This window comes from Cyprinus carpio, chromosome B1 (genome assembly GCF_018340385.1).
Source record: "Cyprinus carpio isolate SPL01 chromosome B1, ASM1834038v1, whole genome shotgun sequence".
In the NCBI taxonomy this organism is placed as follows: Eukaryota; Metazoa; Chordata; class Actinopteri; order Cypriniformes; family Cyprinidae; genus Cyprinus; species Cyprinus carpio.
In genome coordinates, this window is record NC_056597.1 from 511,076 (window position 1) to 538,956 (window position 27,881).

Genomic DNA, 27,881 nt, shown 5'->3' on the forward strand with positions numbered 1-27,881 from the left:
AAATTACCTTCAGTGTGAATTTGTATGAACTGTCCTTTGTCAGTTTACCAAAAACCGTTCATTTTTCCTCCACAATATTCAATCTTGAAATAAAGCAAACAATGTTATTCACATTCTCTACTAAATTGCCTGCTTCAAGATTTGCTTTTTATTTTATTTTATTTTTAAGGTGGCATATATTCCCAATTACAGTACTCTTAAGCAAACATTTCTGAACACTTCCATTTGTATATTATTCGCCAGACAGATAACACACGCCATTGGTTGAGCTAGTTCAGATGGTCAAATACTGTATTTTAACATAAAATATATGCATAACTTTTAAGGAATTGCACAAATAATTTTTGTAATTTCGAAAATACATAATTTATGCAATACATCCTTTACAACTTTTCATTTATTCTGTATAAAAACAGGTGCATTTACTACTGGCCTTTTTTTTCCTGACATAACACTCTAAAAGTTTAAAAAATAGCTGACACTTCAGATATTTACAGAGTCAAATCTCATAGCAGTTATTTGTCACAGTCAACATTCAAAAACACACACACACGTATATCAGTATATATATATATATATATATATATATATATATATATATATATATACACACATTCTCAACAGCTCAAAATTTCAATTCCAAACTAAAAAAACAACAACAACAATGTAACCGCATCCTAGGTTGTTAATAAATATGACAATTATACCAGTAAGTACAGCTTGAAGCTGAGATGGGGATCTAATAGATACATTAATGCAATATAACACTCACTTGAGAGTAATCACATGCTGAAAATAGCACAAATGCATGAACGAGAACCTCCACTTGTTGGTATTAAGTCCTTCAGATAGTGACACATTAAATGAGAATCACCTTGGGTTCAGTATCTTTACCACTGACCTACCTTACTGTTCAGTCAAAACGTACTTGCAGTTGTACACCTGGTCAAAGACAAAAGAATACACAACACAACAACATCACAGGTCACTACACAATGATGTCATCGGTAGAGCTGGTCATTTATCTGATGAGGTAACATTAGGTTCTATATCTAAATGCTTGCCTGGCCACGTTAGCTGCTCATGCACTCAAAATACTATGTAGATCAATACCATAAAATGGAGCCCAGCTGCATTTAGAAAAACACATTAACAGTTACATGGCTGGACATGCTGTGTCTTGAGTAATTTGAAATATAATGGAAGACAAGGCCAATGGAGTTGCATTGAGCCAAACAGAGAGCAGGAGGTGCCCTTAAATGCCACAATTACAGTTAGAACTTAAAGGGAGGATAAGGCTTTTAGGTCAAACCTATTGAAAAAACGAGGCAAAACAAGGAACAAGATGTCATTTATATGCTCTGATGCTCCAGAAAAACATCATTTGTTGCCTGCAGCAGGGGTTGAGTTGAGGCTGTCGAGCTGCCCACAGAACTCAGCCTTTGTGCCCTGTGCAGGCCCGGAGGAACAAACGCCTCACAGCTGTCACTAGTGCTGAGATTCAAGTAATCCTGCAAGACACAATTGTAAACCTGCAGTAACTGAAGAAACTGGGTTAATGCACACAATTTTTGAGCTAAGCTGAGTCAAAACGTACATGTTTGGTGGTCTCCGACAGCAGGAGTTCAGTCCTTTCCACCAGTTTCTTGAAGGTTGGTCTCTTCAGAGGGTCAGCACTCCAACACCATCTCATTACCTCATAACTGAAAAAAACATACACAAATGCCTTGTCATCATGTGCATCAGACACAGATATAATTTACAAAAGTTAGAAGTCAGTCTTTTTTTTTTTTTAAAGAAATTAATACTTTATAATAATTCAGCCAGGACACATGAAAAGATTTTAATTGTTACAAAAGTCATTTAAAATGTTACAAAAAAATAAATTTTTCAAATAAGTGTTGTTCTTTCAATTCATGAAAGAACCCTTCAAAAATGTACCACGGTTTCCATAAAATATTAAGCAGCACAACTGTTTTCAACATTGATGATAATGTTACTTGAACACCAAATCACTGTATTAGAATGATTTCTAAAGGATCATGTGACCCTGAAGACTGGAGTAATGGCTGTGGAAAACTCAGCTTTGTATGGAAATCAGTTTATGCCACATTAATAAAAATCTAAAAGGCAATTGTTTATAACTCACAATTCTGACAATTTTTCTGTTAATTCTGGGTTTACATATATTTATTTAGTTTTTTTTTTCTGCAACAGAATAACATGAAAAAGGCAATTGCGACTTTTTTTCTTACAATCCTGACTCTTTTCTTGGAAAAAAAGAAAAAAAGTCACACTTGTGAGAAATTTCTTACCAACCCCAAACTTTGAATGATAGTGTACATGCCATAAATATAAAACACTGAACTGTTTATAGACAGGTAAAATTCTCTTACACTTCAATTGGGGCAAACTCAGGCTCGCTCATTCTGTATCCATCTTGTATCATCTTATAATATGTGGATCCTACTGGAATACCCGGATATGGCGTGTTACCTGCAGGCAAATTTTCACCTCATAAGACCTTCATAATGAGTCACTTACAGGCATTGTATTCTGGGTAGGTGTGATATTTAATAAGCCTGATACCAGCTCATACAGACCCAAAGAGAAGATCTCCCACAATAGGATGCCATAGGACCAGACATCACTCTCAAAAGTGTACACGCAAGCAAACAGGCTCTCTGGGGACATCCATTTCACCGGTAAACATGCCTAGACAGAAAACACAACATTCATGATACTAAACAATCTATTAACATGTTTTTTGGGTAATACTGTATCAAGCAAAATATCATGTTCACAAACCTAAAGGGATAGTTTGTTTTTTGGGTATTGTTGTATCAAGAATGATATTTTGTTCATAATTCTATAGGTATAGTTATGTTTTTTCAAACCAGTGTAGAATTCGGGGTTTGTAACTTTTTTTTTACTTTTTTTTTTTGACTCCACTGACTTATATTATATGAACATAAAAAGTTAAAACATTCTTCAAAATATCTTCTTTTGTGTTCCACAGAAGAAATAAAGTCATGCAGATGACATAAGTGTGAGTAAATGATTATAGAACTATACCTTCAAATTAATGGCTCATTTACTATATAAAATCTAAGAATGCTAAATACTTTGAATATTAATATAGAGGTGTAAGGGTGGTAAATGATATAGTGCACTTCCTCACATTTCCTCTCAGGACGTAGCTGGAATCTCTTGTGATGTCACGTGCCAAACCGAAATCACATATCTTTGCTACCCGACCCTGAGTCAGTAATACATTCCTGGCAGCCAGATCTCTGTGAATACATTAAAATACATAGCAATAAATATAACAGCGATTAATTAGTCAAAAAAAGAAATATTCACTACTGAGACAAACATTCAGTATGAGAATCAAGAAAGTATAACATTTCAAGGTCTGCATGTTCAACTCACTCTGAAAATTGAGAGGTGAATAAGCCTAATACACACTTACATTTTTGGATGTGAGGAAGTCCATGCCTTTAGCCACTTGATATGAGAAGCTGAGTAAATCCTCAGTATCCAAAGAGAGATCATCTTTATCATCGCACCATTCTGAGAGAGATGATACAGAATGAAAAGTGTACAATAACAGATGTTGGTGGTAAAAGTGGTTGTATTTTGCTTGTATTCTTTTGAGATGCACCTACCTGTCTGATTCGATCTTTTCTGATACGACCTCATGGGCATGTATCCATTATCAGTGCTCTCTCTGTATGTGTTCATGCATATAATAGATGGTGTATAACATTACAAAAACCCAACAATGGACATCTATACATCTGCACCATATTTCTCACACACATATTTTACCTTGAAGTCTGTGTTTGGCTGAGCAGATTTTTGTAATATCCATCGCCTGTTTTGGAACTGAAAAATGCATCCCGCTTTCTTCTTAGGAAATTCAGTAGGTCGCCATAGCAACAGTATTCTGTGATCATCAGAGTGGGGCCTGTTGGAAAATGACACTTTAATAATCTTCCAAAAATGTTGGGAGTAATTCTCCCAAAAATGAATTTTATGTCAAAATATTTCACCCTTGTGTCATCTTATCCATGTGTGACGTTATTCCATGAAACATTAAAGGAGATTGTTTATTCTACTTTTGTGGTATAAATCCCAAACCCATGTTTGGAAAAGTGCAGCTCAGACATTTTACTAACATCTTCTGATGTGTTTCAACCAGAACAAAAATAAAAAAATAAAAATATGGTACTGGAATGACATGAGGGAAAAGGCACATGCAATAAATCTTATAATAAACTCATAAATACTATTAATCACATACCTCCTACTGTACAGGCACCAAGCAAGTTGACAATGTTTATATGATTGCCAATGTAGCTCAGAACCTTCAACTCCGACATTAGAGCCTCTTTCTCAGTGGAGTGAGCACTTGCTTTGGGAAAATTTCAGAGACGCACATGTTCATTTGTTGGATTAAACACATTAACATGATTAAAAATATACTGCAGGAAAACAACAATAAACCTAAGTTTTATATATTTTAACAACCAGTGATTGGAGTCTTTATAAACATGCTTTATACATGTTACGTCATACATCCAGGCATATATAAATACTTACGTTTTAGCATTTTTACAGCAACAGTGGTCACTGTATCAGCTGAGCAAAGTCCATATGCTGTAGCTGCCACCACTTTACCAAACGCTCCAGAGCCGAGGATTTTACCTATCGTGACAAAAAAACCTAACTTTTAGCTTTTATTTACCATTATTATTATTTTTTTAATTCACACCATTTAAATAAGCAATCTACTAGATGATTATTGTAGTTATATAGTATTATGGGATTTTTAATTATAGTACATACATTACCATTCCAAAGTTAGATTTATTTTTTAAATCTCTCAAGTATCTTTTGCTCACTGAGACTGCATTTATTTGATCACAAATACAGTAAAACAGTAATATTATTACAATTTGTTTTGTATTTTAATGTTTTAAAGCACTATTTATTTCTGTGATTGCAAAACTGAATTTTCAGAAATATGTTGATGGCTACTCAAAAACATGTATCATTATTATTAATGTTAAAAACAGTGATGCCATTTAATATTTTTGTGGAAACAAGAAACCGAATAAATTTTTTTCAGGATTCTTCAAAAAAGGATTTATTTTAAATATAAATTATTTCGATTTTGTCCATTTTAATCAATTTAATGCATCCTTGCTGAATAAAAGTATTAATTTCTTTAAAAAAAAATCTTACTGACCCCAAAGGTTTGAACAGCAGTGTATGTACTATATATGTATTAAATGCAGTAAGAATGCTGTGTAGTTATGAAACAAGCAGTTTTGCAGCTATTACTCAGATTACATAATTATGTTTAAATTTTGTGTATGCCTTTACCAAAACGCAGTCTCTCCCGTGGAAACTCCCATTTGGGGTCATAAGGCAGCTGCGTTGGGTCTATGTAGGTATAATTGTTGCCATCAAAACTTTCGATCACCTTCCAATGGATCTCATATTTGGGTTTCTATGGCAGAAAATACAAATGAAAGAAATAAAAACAGAATTTATTACTAACAATTCTATGATACTTCATAGTGTCTACTGTGAGTGTTTTGACTCTGTACCTGCATGAATTTGTAGAGCAGAACCACCAGAAAGAAGCTGAGCAGAACAGAAGTAGACATGACACCAGACAACAGAGGTGTGAAGAGTTTATGGGGCACTGTTCTCTCTAGGGTGAGAAACACACACCCACACATCTATCAATATACACAAACTCAAAATATATAAACACCACTTAAACATCTGTGTTTAAACCAGTTCTATTAATACTTCTTAATTCACTGTGCCATATTAATAAGGCTAGAGTTGTATGTGAGTGTTTTAAATCTGTTGTTCAGAGGATTTTAAGAGCTTAGCATCAGTATCAAAACCTAATGTGCACACGCTGCACAAAATAATAATCCCTCGTATCTGTCAACAAGCTCAGTGTGTGTCTGAGAACATTCAGGGATTATCTGTTACTGTGTTTATGTGTGTGTGTGTGTGCGTGTGTGTGTGTGTGTGTGTTTGTGTGTGTTTTTTTTTATTATTTTTTGTGTTTTTGTGTGTGTGTTTGGGTATGAACAGGTTTGTGTCTATCTACTGCTCTCAATAACACTGTAAGACATGAATGGCCAACGTCAACAGAACAAGAATGTTGTTATGTCTGGGGAAATTAGCTAATAATTAACTATGAACTAATAAAACTTTAGTTAAAGCTAAATTAAAATTAAGTTAAGCTAAATTAAATCTGACAAAATATTAATTTGGCTGTACAAATCTCAGTTAACTGTATGATTTATTTTACTGTACAGTTTTTAAAAGATGTAACTTATGCTCAAGCCTGAATTTATCTGCCTAAATAAAGTAAAAACAGTAATAATGTGCATTATTACAGCACCAATTACTCCAGTCTTCAGTGGCACGTGACCCTTCAAAAAACATTTTTGTTGTTACTATTAATCATGAAAACAGTTATGTCATATTTTGTGGAAATTGTGAGATAAAGAAATAAAATATGAATAAAATTACTTCTTTCTTTCTTTGAGGTCAAAACTACATTTCCCATCATTCTCTCTGTCACAATAAAACGCCAAGATAAAGCATCTATTACAGACCTAATGCACATTCTTTGCTTTTTATTTTGTTGCATTAGTGCGAAGAAAAGCTTCCTGTCTAATCACTAAGTGAAAAAAGGAAAATAAACATGAAATTGCATCCATTTTGTCCTAAAATCACTTGAAACACATCACATAGTAATTATGACTTCTGAACTTGTAAACAGCAGCTTCCCAAAGGAACTGAAAGCAGCATTAGTGTTTGGGTAAAGTCTGTAGAAATCTTCTTCTTACTGGGCCTGAGATTGAACTACTATGCTACAACAGGACTGTAACCACCACCATAGACATTGAGGGGAACAATAGCACATTTGAATTTACTTTTTTTTAGTGTGGGGAATTGTTTCTGGCATGTTACATCAGTTTTAATACTAAAAGATAGTGAAGTAAGATGGAAGTAGCAAAACATTTAATATTTGACTATTGTTTTATGATAGAAATGTTAAATAACTGGCAGTAACTTCCAGTGACGCAAACTGCTCAACTTTTTTTAAAGTGCCATTTTGAATGGAAAATACGTTGTCATTAGCTTCATAAAAACAACAGAAAATGTGAGTCTCATTTAGCTAGCAAGGTAAACATGAGTGTGTTTGTGTTCTCACCACTGATGGAAAAGAGGGTGTAGGCCTGCTCTCCCTGGGTTGTTGCCACACACTCAAGTGTGTGAAATTTTCCTTTGCTGACATTAAGTCGACTATCCACCTCACTTCGTCCAAATTCTGCCCCTGACACTCTGACCACGGCAAACTCGTCATCTGCCTGTGTCGCATTCAACAGGTGGGAGCACCTGTCAGAGGTTATAAATGCTATTTAGAGGCAAAATAATATGACAAACAACTATTATGTTCATTTTTTACCACATTTAATCATCTAAGAAACAGTGTTCTATTCCAAATGGCTTACTGCAGTCTTGTGACAGCATGACTATGCAATAGTTTGTTTACTCTGGCACTTACATAACATAAGTCAGATATGTGTGCTATTGTACGGTTGTTGAGTGTGAGTGGCTTATATTAGCTTGTGGGTCATACCGTGTATGTGGCGGCTCACAGTAGTACCAAGATATTTTTGGGACAGGATATCCTGAAGCAACACACCGCACCTGTCCATCAACCGGCCCCTCCTGGGAAACTATCACTGGTTTACCTAAATGACAGATTTACTGTATTTATATAAAGACTGTACAAAAATAAAGTTTATGTAAGGTAAGTGAAGTCCCGTCAATATTCTGAACTCACATATAACATGGACAGTGAATGACTGATTGACAGATGCATATGTGTGATTGGCTGAGAAAGTGTAGATCCCGCCCTCTGATCCATGAACTCGAACCAGCCTTAGTTCACTGATGTACCTGTAACATCCAGAAAAACGCTACTCAATGTCTGTGTAATCATCACATAGAAATGTTAGAAAATGCACCTAATGAACATGCATAGCTGACAAATGAACATGAACATTTTCTTAACATTGTGGTTTTATGTTTAATACATAGCAAGGGAAAGTGTATAAGGTAATACTTTAATAAGGTGATGTAATCACACATTACATATACTTACTATCGTTATACAGTACATTATGCATAACTCCAAGCAACTAACCCTAACCTTAACCCTACAGTAAGTACGTCACAGTAACCATATAGTTTAGTACTTTTTGTTGCAACATTTTCAAAGATCTTCAAGAGTATTTATATATATATATATATATATATATATATATATATATATATATATATATATATATATATATATTTTTTTTTTTTTTTTTTATTTAAATAACACATTGCTTGAAACTGCTGAAAATAGTAATAATAATAAACCATAATATAATAATATTGATCAGATATATGTATGGACAAAGTCTTTAATGCCTTGCCAAATTATCAAAATTATCAAAAGAAAACAAAAATAGTGGTGTTTTCTGTGAAAAAACTAAAACAAAAAAATACACATCATGTCACCTGCTCATATACTGCTTTTTGATTTTAACAGTAGCCCCTCACTGCAGTACTCAAGATCCATCCAGGGGGTGGAGATAGGTTTAAGGGTGGAGATGGGTAGGTTTAGGGATCAGAGGGTGGAGACTGTTAGGTTTAAGGATATGTAAGGTGGGAGGAGTTGGATCTGGTTCTAACCTCACCCACTGGATCTTGTGTTCTGCAGTGAGGACCATCTCAATTTAAATTTACCAGCTTTAAGGACACAGTAACATTTGAGGCCCAGCAAAGTTTTGTGGATAGATAAAAACAATGGTTGAGTTGACATAGAATTGACTGTTTGTGTGTGTATGTGCAAGTGTGCTTACCTGTACTGCTGGTTGTGCAGCGTAATGACGTGTTCAGATGTGTTTTTGAGCTGTTGGTTGTTATAGATCCAGTAGACTTCGGTGGGACTGGGGTATGAAGTCATATCCACGCTGAGGGTCAGGCTTTCTCCCTCTCTCACCTCCACCACCTTGTCCTCTCCCTCCGTAAGGTTAATGAAACCATGCTCTGCCACACATACACACAAATGCAGATTTGCTGTTGTTTAGCCTATGAAGAATCTTTTGCTAAAAATTAAATTTAAAAATGTATGGTTGAAGCAAAATCCATGCATGAAAAGAGGGACTTGCATTTCAGCAGTTGGTATATTAAGGGTTGCACTTTATCCCATTCATTTTCACATTCAAGTGGCTCACCTGGCTCTTCTTGCTATATCTGGTTTAAGTCAATAATGTCTGAAAATGACTGTTTGATCTAGCTTCATTCTACATTTCTTACCGTAAACCTCCAGATTGACAGTTGCCTCGGAGACACCTTTCTCATTCCTTGCAATACAGCGATAGACTCCTGAGTCATTCATCTTCACAGATTTGATGTGCAGTCCTGCTGAGCGCTGATATTCTCGAGAACCAGGCAGGATATTTGATTTTTTGCTTTGCTTTGCTATCTAAACGATGATTGACAATTACAGTCCAGGTTAGGTTCTGTGCTTACAGAAAGCAATCTGAGATTATGCGACAAGTGTGTGGTTCTAACCGTTTCAGAAGGGATACTCCAGCTCAGGTGGACATCATGGTTGATGTTGATGGTGCTACAGTTGAGCACGAACTCCTGACCCTGAATCAGAATCACATTTTCGATTCTGGATAGGCTGATCGATGGCACTGTCTCTGGGACTGTATTACAAATAGCATATAGGCACATTAAAGCATAGGCAAACAATTATTCATTTCTATACTGTATACATGTATGTAAGCCATAACATTATAATGATATATACTACTCGTCAAAAGTTTTTTATGTTTTTGAAAGAAGTCTTTTATGCTCACCATGGTAGCATTTATTAGATTTTTTTTTTTTTTGTGAAATATTATCACAATTTAAAAGAATGGTTTTCTATTTCAGTAATTTATTCCTATGATGGCAAAACTGAATTTTCAACAGCCATTACTCTAGTCTTCAGTGTCACATGATCCTTCAGAAATCATTGTAATATTCTGGTTTGATGCTTAATTATTGTTTTTTAAATAATGGTTCTTATTATTATCAATACAGTTTTTGCTTCTTAGTATTTTTTGTGAAAACTGGGATACTTTTTTCAGGATTCTATGATGAATATAAGGTTCAGTGAACAGCATTTATTTTGAAAAAAGACATCTTTGTAATGTTATACATTTCATTATTGTTAGTATTGATCAATTCATTGCATCTTTGCTGAATAATATAATGTTGAAGAATGTGGGTAACCAAACAATTGCCCATTTACTTCCATACTATTTTTTCCCTACTATGGAAGTCAATGGGTACTGGCAACTGTTTGGTAACCCACATTCTTCAAAACACCTTCTTTTGTGTTCAGCAGAATAATAATAATAATAAAAAAACTCATACAGATTTGGAACAAATTTAGGGTGAGTTGTTCCAAAAAATGTTGACAGAAATGTCATTTTTGGGTGACCTATACCTTTTAAGAACTATACCTATACCTCTTACACACCTGGCCGTACACCCAAGTTATATGGGCTTGATTTCACAGGTTTTTCATCCATCTCTCCTGCACAAATGTAGCAGCCCTCAAAAGCTCTGGAGACATTTTTGATGGTGATCCCTTTCTGAGGGTGTGCACTGTAGGTGAGGCCAGCTGGTAGACCAGAGCCACCACAGGTCAGAAGGGACAGATGATTGACAGCTGGATCTGTTACTAAACAAGGAAGAGTGCCATCCTCTCCTTCCCTCACCAAAAGGCCATCCAACATGGAGCGCACAAAAGGATTCTCTAAATCTGCCAGAACAAGTGAATAAGGAGACATTTTAGGCAGGAAAAATATATAGAGAGATGAGAAAGGGCAACAAAAACATGCAAATCAAAGGCAAATAAGGAAAAAAAGGGAAAAAAAATGTGATCACAAGACAAGGGGTGTTATATTAAACGCGGGAAGGATTTTTGCATGAGGAAATATTAAGTTAATGAGTGTGTGCAACAGGTTTATCACAATTCGACTGGTAAAACATCTATGTCATTCAATGACAGTTAGCAATAATACAAATAAAAGAAAATTAACCAGATATACACTAAGGTGTGGTTTGAGTACACAGCTTAAGGACATGCATTTGAGCTTTAACAAAAAAACTATTCAGGTTTTAATACTCCTTCAGGACTGAAGTGTGGGAACTGAGGCCAAAGGACAAACAAACCCCACAAATCAAAAAAATAGTGTAAACATACACAATCAAACCCACCTTTCACATAGATGTAGATGGAGCTCTTCTCCTTCGTTTGTGTGTTTTCACAGGTGTAACGGCCCATATGCTGCACCTGTGTAGAGGTGAGGAGGATGATACTAGCTCCATCTTCCTCTAGCCCTCCCTCAATTTTCCGACCTTTTTCCCGCATCCATTGCACCTTGCTCGCCTCTGCATTATCATAACAACTGAGTTGCAGTTGTCCACCTTTTGGTATCACCAGATGAGTGGCATTGGGAGTGATAACAGGTTCAAACCGCCCTGGAATACAAACACACACAAATCAGTTCAGTGTGCATACAGAGTCAAGGCTAATCAACGGCAGCATCCAGCAATCAGTTAAGAACCCTTAAAGGTGAGAAGGTCTTTATGGTAGAAGTGACTGTGCTGACTCTTTAAAAACCAGTAACCTATGGCTGATGTTTGTTAGCAATACTCTGCTCTGAACATTTTAATTATGACAAGCAAAATAAAAAAAACTCCTGGATCCCATATAGTATGTAAACAACAAAATAAATAAATAAATAAATAAATAAAACATTTATCATAAAGTAAATGTATGGATCATAATGAAAAAATAATTAAAAAAAAAATTTTCATGTAAATTAAGCACATTAACTTTTTCGGTTCAAATACTCTCATTCACTATTTTACCTATTATTCACATTGAGTTACAAACAATAAATAAATTATTTTAAAAAATATATATATATATTCTATTAATTTAATTTATGAGAGGTGGAATGTGACCTTCACAGATTTCGTGATATTCATCCAAACTTTGTTTACCTTTTTATGATGCGTTCATATTTTGAACAATAAGCGCTATCTTCCCCCATTAACCGCACCATGACTAATCGGTTACATAACCATGATTTATTGTCCAGATGAAGAAAAACGTTACGAATCAAGTGAAGTAAGGGTTTGTACGGGGTGCATTAGTGACTAAGACAGCGCAATTTTTCAGGATAGCCGAAGTCTATGGAACCCATTTGCCTAACGGTCCAGAGCTTTCCCGCTAGATTAGAACGTTCAATCATTCGCGTAACAGATGCACGTATTGTACTGGCGCGACCAGCAGAATAAAGAGCATAGAATTTATTAAAGCAACACTTATAACATTGACAGCATTTTAAGGATTTAAGGTATAATTGTTTCAGGGATGTGTTTTGAGTGCACTTTAAAATGCATTCCCTTACTGTGTTTACAAAGTGTCCTGACAATTTCTGTTAATGTTGGCAGTGTTAGGGGTTATTGTGGTTCAGCCCGACTTAATTAGCGAGGTTAAGTTAGTTTTGTTTTGGATATTCGTGATACATTCAGAGATAAACGGGTTAGGCTTCTGAAGTAGCGGCTCGAGTTGTAATACCATAAGTTAGAAAATATAGGCTACTAAAGAAAAAACAATAATAACAACACTTTCACATTTAGAAAACAGTTCCTGTTTCCCGTTTATTATTTTGAATGAAAATGATTCAAATTAGGTTGATTGAATAAAAAATAATTAAAACTAGTAAACATGGAACAGCACAAATACACTAAGTAATAGACATTGAAACAGCTCGCAATCCCACCTATAAAATGTTACACGTGAACCTTCTTCTCGGACGCATGTTGCTTGCAGCTCAGTTATCAGATAATCTCGAGCAGGTAACAACAAACCGACCGTTAGGAAAGAACAGTTTGTGACACGGCCTGTAACTGCTATTAAGATTGTGGTCATTATGTTGACAGTATTTTTATTAGATAACTGACTGCTCCTTCTGCGCTGGATTTATTTGAAGCGACTCTAATTACACGCTAGTTAATTATTGACATTGTGCGCGACACATGAGATTCGCGCGGTGCGTGAGTTAACTCCCCTAATAACTCAAATTAATCAATAGCTATCTTGCTCAGATAGACTTAAATCAATTATTAAATTGACAGAGAGCAACTATAACTATGGAATAGGCACACTAGAGAGTACAGATGGACAAAAATCTAACTCTTAACGGTCATTATCTGCATCTGTCGTCAAAACAATGGGATAATTCTCTAGATATTAGCCTAATCATCCGCTCATAATTAACAGTAGGCTACACATATGGATTACGTAGCCAAAATAATTGGCAAAAAATACAACAAAGGCCTATTGGAAAAAAAAAAACAAAACATTTTTTATCTGAACATTTGAAAATATTGTATGATCTTACCTCCAGGTAAGGCGAATAAAAGTAGAACTGTGCACAAAAACCAAACGTGACCCATTCCGTCAGTCTGTGAGTGTTCGTGTGTCCGCTCACAGTACAACTCATCCACAACTGACTGTGTCTTCAAGTCTCTCTCTCTCTCTCTCTCTCTCTCTCTCTCTCTCTCTCTCTCTCTCTCTCTCTCTCTCTCTCTGCACTCTGTGGCAAGCCCTTTTTACACTTATGCCTTCAGTCTACTATCTATCGTGTTCCTAATTGCTATTTATTTTAATTACTTCTAAGTAATCCAGTAGGGATTCATTTCTTTTTCAGTTTCACCAAAACTATTAAACTATTCAATTTAGCAATTTTCCTAAAAACCATTCACTGCTGTCAAGGGTGACAACATGGAACGTCTATAAGGACCAGTTTTACTAGTCCGTATTATCCATTTATCATTCTTAAGTCCAAAGTATACTTTTTTGTATCGTACGCATTAGCATATGCATACATTGAAACGCATTTCCTTTTAAAGTATAGTCCATTTGATGTTGTGCATGAACACAGGTGGTCAACACATGCACTCTTGAAAGCTTCATCCATGTCCAGTGTCTGTTCTACTTTTCCCCAATAATTATGATCGATAATGAATATTTTTGAACTCTTTTAAACCACAGCTGACCTATCTCATATCCTCTCAATCAAAAATGCTTGTCAGTGTGAGTGTCTGTTGTTGTTGCAGTCTCCGCTATTTTGTTGTTGTTGTTGTTGATGTTGTTGTTTGGTCTCTTTAGTTTTGCTTTTGTTTTTTTTTTTAACATTCTGTTAGTGTTTTTTTATCTTGTGGAACAACTGGTGACTGCAAAACAAATTCAATGCACATGTGCAACCATACAAAAATCAGGTGGTGCACGTTCAGTATACATGTTTAGTATTATGATGATGAAATTCACATCACACGCACTGTACACTATCCCTCACGTACGTGTAAAAAGTGAAGTTGGGGTTTGGTTGTACTTCTTATGTAACTATATTCACTTTTTATTTGTCATATATAATGACTAATCAGAATTGCTACTTAATAGTTCACATCTTAAATGGGATTAGGTTTAAATGTTTCCAGTAACAACTGTATCTAATACTCATGTCTAGTTAACTAGTATTAGTAAAGCTGGAAAATATGCTAGAAACTACATAGCTACTACTAAATAATAATTAATAATACCTAATTAATTCTTTGTAGACATGGAATAGGTGGCAGGAACAACTGTAATGCATAATTTTCAGAAGTGAATAAGTGATATCTGATCTACAGATCCCATAGAATTCAAAGGCAAAAAAAAAAAGATGATGATGATGATGATGAAGTAGCTTGCCATACTCTGTCTCACTCTGCCTGTGTTTCCCAGTTGCCAATATGAAGGTTGTTTTGACCAACAGTTCTTGGTATGCAGGTGCTGGACATTAACCAGTCCAACTGACATGTGCTTACGGGAAATCCAAAGAGAGTTTGCATTAGAACTGCCCTTGTTAAGAGGACAAATTGCAATATTCATTATCTTAAGTGGAGGATTTTGGACGGTGTCACGTCTCTTGCAGCAGTTCAGCAGCTCAGTCATTTCTGTGTTGCCAAGGACTACTGACATGAATTTAAAACTTATTGCTCTGCCTGCCCTCTCATGCACACATTAATCAATAGAGTTTAAAATGTTGCAGCTCTTCAATGATGACGTGCTGTCTGCTGCATCAGAATCATCTTAGGAGTGTATGTGTGCGCATGTGTGTATGACCCACAGTAAACAGGCACCCAATACACTGTTTCTGATATTGTTTTCTTATAACACAATTAGGGCAACTGGATGGACATCTTGGCCTTTCCAACCTTCAAGTGGTTTTTCTTTCTCATTTTATTGTGACAAACTTCCATATGACACCTGTAGGCAAGTGCTTGTTATGCAGAGGGCATGTATGTTGTGTCAGTGTAGCTACCTTGTGTTTGATCAATTATTCATGAATCAGAGCAGGTTTTTGATACCGATAGGTCCTTACTCATCATCTGCAGGCTGTTTGTGAGAAAGATAGAGATGCTGACTCACTGGTCTTTCTTTTCAGAAATGACTCATTCCTTCTTTTATGGACATTTGATCACTTTGCCATTTTAAAGAGAAACAGAGTCCTTTAAATTGTGTACTTGTCTTCACTACTGAGCTCAAATGCTTCACTACTATGCATTGGCTGATTAGATCTATCATTTAGATAGATAGATAGATAGATAGATAGATAGATAGATAGATAGATAGATAGATAGATAGATAGATAGATAGATAGATAGATAGATAGATAGATAGATCAAATACTGCCAACTGCTTACCATTCTAGAATAATATTTTTCAGTTTTAAAAAGGCCTTTTAGAACAACTCAGACTGAAATCGAGAGTAGACTAATGGACTAAGATGCCAACCTAATGAAGTTTGTCCACTGAATTTTTGCTGACCGTGCAGACAACCTTATCTGCTTGACCAAGTGACCATTAGGGTCTTCAATCCATAATAGTATGATCAGTGTGTGGTTGGGTGGGTTTTGTGGTGGTTTTTAAGTGTTGCTGTATGCCTACACATTAAGAGTACTTTGCTTTTGGCAACCATTTTATCTTTGTCCATTTTGATATTGTATAACTGTATACCCTAAACTGACATGAGCCTGACATAAAGGGATAGGTCAGTCAAATTAAAAAAAATCTGTCATAATTTATTTACCTTCATAACTGAACTATGAGCATTTAAGAAAGTTTCATTTTTGAGCTGTTCTTTAGTTTTTTGTTTTGTTAGTGGCCAAGCACCAAATGTGCGTAGGCATCTATTGTATCCATTAGTGTTCTTCTTCTTCTACTTCTTCTGCTTTTTAGTCTATGGCACCCCATAGAACCACTTTCTGCAAAAGATATTAAATTTGTACAAAGATAGAGGACTGTCTCAACATTAACATCTTTTTTCCTCTGATTCCAAAAAACAGATCAACTTCAGATCATGCTGACACCAAAAAATATGAAATTCAAGTTGAACCGTTCTCGAATAACGTGCAAACTAATTCAATGAAGAGCATGCCAAAATGGACAAGGCTATATCTTTAGTGTACAGTAGATAAAGTGTCCTCCTGAGTCCTTTACCATTCTGTTTTGGACTACATTTCTCATTATTCTTTGCTTAGAATCATGATGATTAAATTTCTTCCAACTGTGTGTCATTTAGTTTGGTGTTCACTATATAAGTTGTGTGTTTTAGTCAGTTGGTGTATTTGCTGTTTTCAGTCCTGCTCCCTGTCTGGATTGTGTTCCCTAATCCTTGTTGGATTATCTTTGTCTATGTTCTTCTTTAATAAACTTTTTCTGCATTTAGATCCTTGCCCTTGCCACCATCACAATAGATCTAGCAGCAAAACCAGACCACAAAATAAACTCAGCAGGTACTCTCTGTGATGCATTAAGCCAACTTTGTTCAATTTTTCAAAATGGTCATAGTATTGAGGCTTATGTGAAGGAGTTCCTTTTGTGTAGCCACCTTGTGCCTGGTGACAAGGCTTTGTTAAGAGACTGTTTCTGGAGTTAACTTGATCCAGATAGTAGCATAAATTTACATGAAGAAGACCCCAGCTGGACCCTGGCACAGTTTATTGATTTTGTCCTGCAGATTTGTGGATCTGCATTCACAGTAGGGGAGGTTGAGAAGGATGCTACCCCTAAAGATTTTTGAGAGAGGGCGTGGGAGAGGGCAGTAGGTGGCAAGCTCTGGTGGCCAAGGAGCCTGGCTGTCCATGGATTCCAGCATGCCCTACACTAGGGATCACAAGCCCTGTGTGTGTATTGTCTTCCACTCCTGAATCCTGAGGCTTGTCCCGTCATAGCCGCCATGCCAGAGTTCTCAGCTGTCATGTCTACCACACTAGAGCCTCCAGCCAACATGGCCACTATACCAGAGTCTCCAGCTGTCATGGATATCATGCCACAGTCAGCCATCATGGATTCCATATCAGTATTCCCGGCCGTCATGTATGTTGCATTTGAAGCTAGAAAGGCAGTGCCCAGGCAACCGAAACTGGTGTCCAGGGTGGCAGATCCACCCCTGATGTGATGTTGGTGCAAGGAGCAGGCATTCTGGGGACTTTGGCGCTCTCAACCCAGCTTTCTCAGAGGTTCTCCCACTTTCCACTGCCCTTCCACTGCCCTTCCAGTAATGGCAGTCACCATTTTGTGTGTCTGGGCTATGCACTCTTCTGAGGCAGCAGAGCCTGCTTCAGTCTATGAATCTGCTCCAGAGCTCACTCCAGTCCATGAATCCACTCCAGAGCCCACTCCAGTATATGAATCCCCCCCAGAGCCCACTCCAGTCTATAAATCTGCTCCAGAGCCCATTCCAGTCCATGAATCTGCTCCAGAGCCCGCTCCAGTCCATGAGTCTGCACCAGAGCCTGCTCCAGTCCATGAATCCACTCCAGATCCCACTCCAATCCATGAATCCACTACAGAGTCCGATCCAGTCCATGAGTCCACTCCAGAGACTTCTCCAGTCCAAGAGTCCACTCCAATGCCTGCTCTTTTCTATGAATCTGCTCTAGAGCTAGCTTAAGCCCCAGAGATCTGTCCAGACACCAGCAAACAGATATAGACAGGGCAAGATGAAAGAGTAATCCCAAAACAGGCGTGGGTCAATCGGCGGTGAACGTAATCCAGAGGGCAAGGCAAACGTGGTCCGTAATCAATCTAGTACAATGAGTTCTGGGAAATGCAGTCCGGGGAGAGGTGTATCAATTCATGAAAAGAGTCATAGTGGTAATGGGTGATCTCTGATGGTGAGTGAATAGAAGTCCATGAACCGAACTCGTGACACCTCCTGAGTCCTTTAACATTCTGTCATGGACTACATTTCCCATCCTATTATGATCTGTGTGTCATTTATTAGTTTGGTGCTCACTATATAATTCATGTGTTTTATTCAGTCGAGGTAAGTTGTTGTTTCTGTTGTTTTCATTCCTGCTCCCTGTCTGGATTGTGTTCCCTGTTCCTGGTTGGATTATCTTTGTCTGTTTTTCTTTAATAAATTTTCGCTGCATGTCGATCCTAGCCTTATCTCACCCTTGCCATCATCATATCACTTTGGCATCCTGTCCTGAAGGTACTCTGAAGGTATAGTCTTAAAGGTTTTAGTGCAGCGCCACTTTGTGGCATGATGTTATTTCAAAATATATTTATAGCTTTTGATCAGTTTTGTCTATTTCGCCATCATTTATTTTATTTTGTTTGTCTTGAGAACATTGATACAAATTGTGCCATAATCAGTCAAATCATCTTCCATTTTTATTTTCTACTACTTTTTTGAAACTCCTTATGAACCAGTGGCCTGATTTTCACCAAATTCAACTCAGATCATCTTCAGACTATGCTGGCAAAATGTTATTGAAATTGTTTCAACAAAAATTCAATTTTATTTTCCACATGAATTAATTTGATGGTATGATGATAAACTGCATCAGCTATTTACATTAACATTTACATTTATGCATTTGGCCACATCAATTTGGTTATAGCCACCAACTGTCAAAGTAATAAACAATTAAACCATATTACTAGTGATTGTATTTATGATTTTTCAGCAATCTTAACAAAATTCATTTTAAAATGTCTTTATTTACTTATTGTTGCAGTTGCTCTGATGCTATGCTTAGCTCCTCATTTTGCCTCTGCTGTGCTTGACACCCTAATTGCTGAGAGTAGAACATTTAAGTATTAGTATTAGAGAATACAGTGCAAAAAAATAGTTTTTTGTTTGTTTGTTTGGCCACAGAGTACAGTGAATGGTGTGTGTGTCCACAGAGTACACTAGATTTGACTACAACTATTACAACTAGAGTTTTGTCCACTACAGTGCAGCAAAAGTTCATTCCATTAGTCCATTAGTGATGGGCAGCTCTGGTCCTGTAGATCTTAAGTTTAGACCCATCCTTGAAGTCTCTTAAAATTCTTATCAAAGTCTTTAGGATTATTGAAATCAACAGGAAAGTGTGTTTGATTAGGATGGGAGCTAAATTCTCCAGGACAGTGGACCTCCAGGACCAGAGCTGACCATCCCTGATGTATACTGTAATGTACACAGATTCATAGCATTTCTTCCAGAACACAATGTTCACAATCTGTTAATCAGTTGTACATCTTAATGTCTTGTGATGCATAAGTTTGCTTATTTAATAAATAAATAAACAGCAAACTCTGATGGTATCTTTTAGAGGGCAATTTCATGCTATAGACAGACATGACAGGAAATGCATGTTTAACTTATTTGTGAAAATTCTAAGTCGGTCTGAAAATTATGCAATAGGCCTGACTGTTTTCCAGGAAAACAAAGAGATTAAGAAATGTAAAGATGCTAAACTGAGTGTCTAATCAAAACAATGAATCTGATTAACTGGGTTACAGAGGACTTTAAATCTCATTAAGCTTACTGGTGTTGGGGAGAAAGCAAAAACAAAAGGAGAAAGAACAAAGAGAAAATGTGGAGAAAGAGACAGAGTGGATTTAGTAAAACAGAATGCAGACTTATTGAAAATTAATGAAGTTAGACTGAGCAGAAAATGATAAATACTTTAAAAGAAATATGGATGGAGAGTTATATATTAGTAGAGTAGAAAAAGTGATCAAGATTACATAGAAAAAGATGTTTACATTAATAAAGGCAGCTGTCATAACTCAAGTCCAATCATAACTGCATTATAAACATTTAAAACATTCCAGAATGCATTAAGTCTATAAGCCTGTCCAAAACCACAACAGTAATCATTTGATATTCACAGTTGCCTTAGTGAGCATCGCTCCAGTTTAGCTGGTCAATATTCTTCTTCCATTCTTCAATCAATATGACAAGACTCTTTGACCACAAGGAACATATATTGTATATGTGCCTGACACTAAAGCTTACATTTTGTTTGTACAGCCAATTTGTGTTCTTCACAAGATGTTTTCATCAATACATTTCAGTATGGATTGAAGACATGTTTTGAGATGGAGAGATCTGTGTAACCGTGTAAACCGTTCCGTTTTCTCAGCATCAGTCATATTGAATAGAATTGCTAGTACTGCCTATAATATCATAACATCAGCTAAATCTTAAAATCCTTAGCATTTGAAAGTGTAATCATTAAAACAAATCAAGCAGGTTCACTGACACCCTATTTTGTTTTGTGTTTGTTTATGTGAGTATTTTAAATAATATAAGAGATAAAAGGGGAATGAGCGGACAAAATTACATTAGAATTAAAAATAGTGAAACCAACAGTCACATAATAATATTTGGGAAGATGAATATGCATACTAATCACGGTATGGTTGGATGACCCCAATCCCCAAACGTTTTTGTAATTTCATCTAAACATAATCATTTGTAAGATTTAGTCATTTGAAACTAGTTGAAAAATAGTCATCTATGGCATTGTATAATGCTAAATATGCTGATTTTTTTTTCATATACTTGTTATTAAGGATTTTGGGGACACATTAATGTGTAAATAAATTTATACATATACATACAGTATATGCAGTTCAGTGCAAAAGTCTTAGGCCACTAGTATTTTCCCCAGCAAAAAAAAAAAAAAAAGTTTTAAAGTCAGTTATTTCTATCTGTTGCTGCAGTGTGTCAAAAGGAAATATCAGTTTAAATTTCCATACATTCATTTTGCCATTTATTGTATTAATTCAGTGCGATTTTTGTTTACACAAGGAGTCTGACAACAGCCAGAGCTCCACACATAGATCTCATCTCATCATCATCCAGTCTGTCTGGAATGACATAAAGAAACATAACAAACTGAAACAGACTAAATCCAGAAGAACTGTGGCAACATCTCCAAGATTCTTCAAGAGACCTTCCTACCTACCTGGTTTCTTGTAACCTGCCTGCAAAGCTACCTAAAAAACGATGAGCAAGTGCACCTTGGGCAAAAGCTACTTTAAATGCAAAGGATGGTCACACCAAATTTGAGGACCAGAACTAACTTGTTGTATAATCAACTTATGTAGAAATAGCTATTTCTAGTTCAATTATGCTAAATTTTATTTAGTACTTTTATTTGTTTGTTTTTGTTTCATTTATGTTTTGTGTTATTGTCACAAGTGTATTTGAGTGGCACAGGGCCTTACTCAATGAAACAGTACGATATCTCCATCTTGTGGCTAAAATTAGCACCGTTTACAACGCATCAGAATTCTTGAACGGGTTGAGCTGTCCATGGTTCTGAACCAAATCAAGCTGCTGTCCGTGGTTCTGAAGTCTGTTTCAGGTTGATCCTATGGGCAAAATAAAGGCGTGGTTCTTTTATGCGACCCCCAGTTCTGCTCCAAAGAAAACAGAATCGATGCAGGTTGATATTTCCAAGACATCTGCCAAATTTATGCTACAGTGACTTAAATAGTTTCTATCAAACCCTCATTTTCTTTCTTTATTTTAATGCTCAATGACCCAGTATAGTCTCGGGTGAAGTGACATTTAAAATTTGTTACCACTAATTTTTATGACCTATAAGATTCTGATGTTAAGGAGCCGGCAATGTTTGATTAACTGTTATAGCAAAGAACATCCAATAAAAATTCTGGTTACAGCACCTTGATTTATGTGTGTGAGTACAAGACTTGACAATTCGCTTGCACTAGATGAACTTGTGCGTGTGCGTGTGTGTGTGTGTGTGTGTGTGTGTGTGTGTGTGTGTGTGTGTGTGTGTGTGCACGCGCGCGGACACCTCTGGCAACCAAACCAAGCGAAGGCAAGTAAACTGTATAAGGTTTCGTTAGGTGGTAAAGGAGATCCAGCTGACCGCTTTATATCTGGTTTCCTGTTTTTTCCCTAGCGCTGTCTATCTCGCGTTCCTTCAGTTTAGTATTGGGGTGTTTAGATTATACTGGTGCACTTAGCGCAAATATACTGCAAACCGGTTGGCTGTGATGAAGTTTTAAACTTCATCGTACGTTACCGCAGAGTTGGCTCGCGGTAGCGGAGAGAGGCGGACGCCGCGCGGGGTCGTGTTACTTGCGTCTTGCTTTTTATAGGAGGAATGGGGTGAGTAGTGAAATGCCAACTCTCTGGAAACAGATCGTGTTCTCCTTCGCTTCTGTACTCAGCATCGGTTCTGTGGTACTACTGGTTGTCGCACTGGCCACGGAACGCTGGATCACTGGAACCACATTGTGTCAGACAGGAGTGGACCTGGTGAACGCGTCTAGTCCAGAGCTCGAGCAGTTCACGGGACACATTTACTACGGCCTCTTTCAGGGCAAGAAAACACGAAGATGCGGGCTCGGGATCCGCCGCTCCAAAATATACAGTAAGAGCAGTAACGTGTAGATTCAGTTCTAATTAAACATTCATTGTGTGCCTATATTATACCCAAACACCGTTGTATAATGCACTGCATGGTTAGTACAGGTGTTTGAAGTTTGGATTTACAGTATAGCTAGCCTATGCCTCCGTGTTGTTGTTTATGTCATTATTTGTAGACATTTGTTAAACTTTTAATTTATTTATTTATAAGGCACATGCATGATTTTTTTTTTTTTGGTATTTATGTGTTTGTTTGTTTGTTTTTGTGTTTTTTGGTTTGCCATAACAAAGCTCTCTGACATACTACAGGCCTGTACACTACTGTTCATAAGTCTGAGGTCAGGAATATATATTTGAAGATCTTAATTTAGGTATTAGCTGTTTCATACAAGGACACACTAAACTGATCAAAACATACTGTAAAGACATTTATCTTTAAAACAAATTTGTGTTACATTTATGTTACAACATTTCCATTTCAACTGTAGTATTGACTTGTTTTTTGAATGAACTGAATGAATGAATGAATATATATATATATGTATATATATATATATATATATATATATATATATATATATATATATATATATATATATATATATATATATATATATAGTGGGTACGGAAAGTATTCAGACCCCCTTACATTTTTCACTCTTTGTTATATTGCAGCCATTTGCTAAAATCATTTTTAAGTTACATTTTTTTTCCTCATTAATGTACACACAGCACCCCATATTGACAGAAAAACACAATTGTTGACATTTTTGCAGATTTGTTAAAAAAGAAAAACTTAAATATCACATGGTCCTAAGTATTCAGACCCTTTGCTGTGACACTCATATATTTAACTCGGGGTGCTGTCCATTTCTTCTGATCATCCTTGAGATGGTTCTACACCTTCATTTGAGTCCAGCTGTGTTTGATTATACTGATTGGACTTGATGTAGGAAAGCCAAACACCTGTCTATATAAGACCTTACAGCTCACAGTGCATGTCAGAGCAAATGAGAATCATGAGGTCAAAGGAACTTCCTTAAGAGCTCAGAGACAGAATTGTGGCAAGGCACAGATCTGGCCAAGGTTACAAAAAAAAATTCTGCTGCACTTAAGGTTCCTAAGAGCACAGTGGCCTCCATAATCCTTAAATGGAAGACGTTTGGGACGACCAGAACCCTTCCTAGAGCTGGTCGTCCGGCCAAACTGAGCTATCAAGGGAGAAGAGCCTTGGTGAGAGAGGTAAAGAAGAACCCAAAGATCACTGTGGCTGAGCTCCAGAGATGCAGTCGGGAGATGGGAGAAAGTTGTAGAAATTCAACCATCACTGCAGCCCTCCACCAGTCGGGGCTTTATGGGAGAGTGGCCCGACGGAAGCCTTTGGTGATTTATGGGCACATGAAAGACCACATGGAGTTTGCTAAAAAACAGATAAATAAGATTCTCTGGTCTGATGAGACCAAGATAGAACTTGTGGGCCTTAATTCTAAGCGGTATGTGTGGAGAAAACCAGGCACTGCTCATCACCTGTCCAATACAGTCCCAACAGTGAAGCATGGTGGTGGCAGCATCATGCTCTGGGGGTGTTTTTCAGCTGCAGGGACAGGACAACTGGTTGCAATCGAGGGAAAGATGAATGCGGCCAAGTACAGGGATATCCTGGACGAAAACCTTCTCAGGACCTCAGACTGGGCCGAAGGTTCACCTTCCAACAAGACAATGACCCTAAGTACACAGCTAAAATAACTGGCTTCTCAACAACTCCGTGACTGTTCTTGAATGGCACAGCCAGAGCCCTGACTTAAACCCAATTGAGCATCTTTGGAGAGACCTGAAAATGGCTGTCCACCAACGTTTACCATCCAACCTGGCAGAACTGGAGAGGATCTGCACGGAGGAATGGCAGAGGATCCCCAAATCCAGGTGTGAAAAACTTGTTGCATCTTTCTCAAAAAGACTCATGGCTGTATTCGATCAAAAGGGTGCTTCTACTAAATACTGAGCAAAGGGTCTGAATACTTACGACCATGTGATATTTCAGTTTTTTTGTTCTTTAATTAATGTGCAAAAATGTCAACAATTCTGTGTTTTTCTGTCAATATGGGGTGCTGTGTGTTCATTAATGAGGAAAAAATTTCTAACAAATTATTTTAGCAAATGGCTACAATATAACATATATATATATATATATATATATATATATATATATATATATATATATATATATATATAGTACAGACAGGTAGTTTGGAAACATTACTATTTTTAATGTTTTTGAAAGAAGTTTCTTCTGCTCATCAAGGCTGCATTTATTTGATCAAAAATACAGAAAAAACAGTAATATTGTGAAATATTATTACAACTTAAAATAATAAGTTTTCTATTTGAATATACTTTAAAAAAAAATTATTCCTGTGATGCAAAGCTGAATTTTCAGCATCATTACTCCAGCCTTCAGTGTCACATGTAACATCCAGTCTATCACATGATCATTTAGAAATCATTCTAATATTCTGATTTATTATGAGTGTTGGAAACAGTTCTGCTGTCTAATATATTTGATGAATAAAAGGTTAAAAAGAACTGCATTTATTCAAAATAAAAAAGAATTTCTAATAATATATATTCTAATAATATATTTTCTTTACTATCACTTTTTATCAATTTAACACATCCTTGCTGAATAAAAGTATTGATTTTATTTAAATTAAAGTAAGAAAAAAAAATGCAAAAAAATTACTGACCCCAAATTACTGACCAGTAGTGTATATTGTTATTACAAAATATTTATATTTTAAAAACATAGCTTCTTTTTTTTTTTTTTTTTTTTTTTTTTATTCATCAAAGTATCCTAAAAAAGTATATTTTGTTATGATAGCTTCTTTTTTTAATTTACTGTTTCCAACTTTGATAATGAATCATCATATTAGAATGATTTCTAAAGGATCATGTGATAATGATCCTAAAAAATTCAGCTTTGCATCACGGAAATAAATGATAATTTAAAGTATAATAAATTTAAAAACAATTATTTTAAATTGTAATAATATATCACAATATTAAAATTTTTTCTGTATTTTTGATTAAATAAATGCAGGCTTGATGAGCAGAAGAAACTTCTTTTCTATTAAAAATAGTAATGTTTCCAAACTTTTGGTCTGTACTATATATATATATATATATATATATATATATATATATATATATATATATATATATATATATATATATATATATATAATTAAAAATATTTAAAATTGTATTTCACAATATTATAACAGTATAACAATAATATTTCACAATATTACTGTTTTGACAGTATTTTTGATTAAAAAAATACAGATTTAGTGAACATAACAAAAACATTATAACATCTTACCAACCCCAAACCTTTGAACAGTGGTGTATGCATATAGTGTGCATACATAGTACAGTTTACATATCTCTCTATATATATATTTTAATACTTACAATACAGTACAGTACTTACAATCTATCTATGCTTTTATCAAATAAAATAATTCCAATTTTGTGAGACCTAATCTCTGTCTCTCTGTCTCTTTCTCACAAATTCTGCAGTTTTCCCAAAGCTCATCAAAAAAATCAACAGTGGCCTTCACATGATCATTATTTTCTTCTTTTTCATTGCTATTGGGTTTGCAGTAGTCAGTTTAGCTTTCTGTATATATAATGCCAGAAAAGTTCCTTACCAATCTATTAAAGGACCTTTTGGCCTCTACATCTGGAATTTCATTGCAGGTAAGTCAACATAACACATAATCTAAAATAGAATGTTCTGTCCATGCCTTTGAAAAATCAGCCCTATATCAATAATATTAACAATAACAAACTGTGATTCATTACTTCTTTTGATTTCTAATCATATGTCCACTCTGTTAATCCCTTATCTCAGCTCTGTTCAGTGCAATGGGCTTTGCATGTTTCCTTGCAGCAATCCAGTGCCATCGGCTCACAGAACATGTGGCTAACTACCGTGAGAGCCTTTTTACCCTTGTAATCCTTGAGGAGAATCTTGGTTTCTCCTTCTGGTTGTGCGTTGCCAGCGCTGTAACACACATAGTTAACATTCTTGTAGTAGCCTCCAGTAAAATTCATCTGCCTAAAATACAGACTAAGAAACCAGAGGAACCCACAGCCACTGTAGACGACTTTCTCTACTGAAGAAGGATGAGCTGAATGCAGGGTCAGGAAGGAGGCTGTGCATATGAGCCAAACAGAGTGTTTATGTGACCCAACATCTACTATACCTGAAGTGATTCATCAGGTGATATGAGGTGATTTATGACTACAGACTGTGGTGGTCATACTGAATCTTTGGTTTCTATTAGACAGCTTTATTATGTGGCAAATAAATAAAGGATAAATCACTTGAATATGCTGTTTGTTGTGGAGGACAGCAAAATGTTTTTGACTGACACAGGTTATGGACAACTGCAGGCTTTCCAGACTGAAATGTGACACTGTGTATGTATTTCAAATTGTAAAAGTTCTACAAGTTATATCACTATATATATCTTACCTATATTTCAGAGCGGAGAAATATACAATATGTAATAATGCATCATTATTGTCTGATATGTAAGAATAAATTACTTAATGTTTAAAATGTTCCCTATTACTATATTTCCAAAAATAGACTCAAGTCACCTACATTCTTCACCTTTTTACGTTATACATGTCACATAAAAAAAAATTACCAAAAAGTGGCATGGTATCGCAATGTGGTTTTCATCATCCTATATGTACCATGGTATTAGCATCTGACCCATCACTGACTGCATTATACTGCCACAGTACTTATTTGTGAGGGGTATGTAATCTTTCATCATTATATAGTTCAATCATTATATATAACTTATATTTATATTAGTAGCCTACATATTTCTCTCTGCTTGTAGATTTATTGTGATACTTCTTGAGATATCATAAAGTAAATGATCATAAATATCA

At 35.9% G+C, this 27,881-nt stretch overlaps 2 protein-coding genes across 2 annotated transcripts; one reads left to right on the top strand and one right to left on the bottom strand.

Annotated features, from left to right (window-relative positions):
• Positions 1-264: 264 nt before the first annotated feature.
• LOC109070909 (mast/stem cell growth factor receptor Kit-like) lies at positions 265-13,696 on the bottom strand. The gene is made up of 21 exons (XM_042716113.1): positions 13,578-13,696; positions 11,380-11,643; positions 10,637-10,921; positions 9,676-9,815; positions 9,418-9,586; positions 8,961-9,147; positions 7,892-8,007; positions 7,685-7,799; positions 7,256-7,440; positions 5,619-5,725; positions 5,392-5,518; positions 4,606-4,710; positions 4,307-4,417; positions 3,832-3,970; positions 3,669-3,730; positions 3,473-3,573; positions 3,182-3,304; positions 2,604-2,715; positions 2,397-2,496; positions 1,598-1,703; positions 265-1,511 (listed from the first exon to the last, which is right to left on the bottom strand). The coding sequence occupies exons 1-21, from the start codon at positions 13,630-13,632 to the stop codon at positions 1,353-1,355; spliced, it is 2,868 nt and encodes a 955-aa protein (XP_042572047.1). The 5' UTR covers positions 13,633-13,696; the 3' UTR covers positions 265-1,352.
• Positions 13,697-22,407: 8,711 nt separating this feature from the next.
• LOC109046156 (clarin-2-like) lies at positions 22,408-27,461 on the top strand. Its single transcript, XM_042717593.1, has 3 exons — positions 22,408-22,914; positions 26,490-26,669; positions 26,824-27,461. Exons 1-3 carry the CDS (start codon positions 22,662-22,664, stop codon positions 27,090-27,092), a joined length of 702 nt encoding a protein of 233 aa, XP_042573527.1. The 5' UTR covers positions 22,408-22,661; the 3' UTR covers positions 27,093-27,461.
• The last annotated feature ends 420 nt before the right edge of the window (positions 27,462-27,881 follow it).

Excerpts from the sequence above, each read along its gene's own strand:
- LOC109070909 (XM_042716113.1), bottom strand. The coding sequence starts at position 13,632 with ATGGGTCACGTTTGGTTTTTGTGCACAGTTCTACTTTTATTCGCCTTA. Across the intron at positions 2,716-3,181 it reads GCTACGTCCTGAGAGGAAAT|GCATGTTTACCGGTGAAATG; the intron begins GTGAGGAAGTGC and ends TTTTCTGTCTAG. Across the intron at positions 2,497-2,603 it reads GTGGGAGATCTTCTCTTTGG|GTAACACGCCATATCCGGGT; the intron begins GTCTGTATGAGC and ends ATTTGCCTGCAG.
- LOC109046156 (XM_042717593.1), top strand. The coding sequence starts at position 22,662 with ATGCCAACTCTCTGGAAACAGATCGTGTTCTCCTTCGCTTCTGTACTC. Across the intron at positions 22,915-26,489 it reads CCGCCGCTCCAAAATATACA|TTTTCCCAAAGCTCATCAAA; the intron begins GTAAGAGCAGTA and ends CAAATTCTGCAG. Across the intron at positions 26,670-26,823 it reads CATCTGGAATTTCATTGCAG|CTCTGTTCAGTGCAATGGGC; the intron begins GTAAGTCAACAT and ends CCCTTATCTCAG.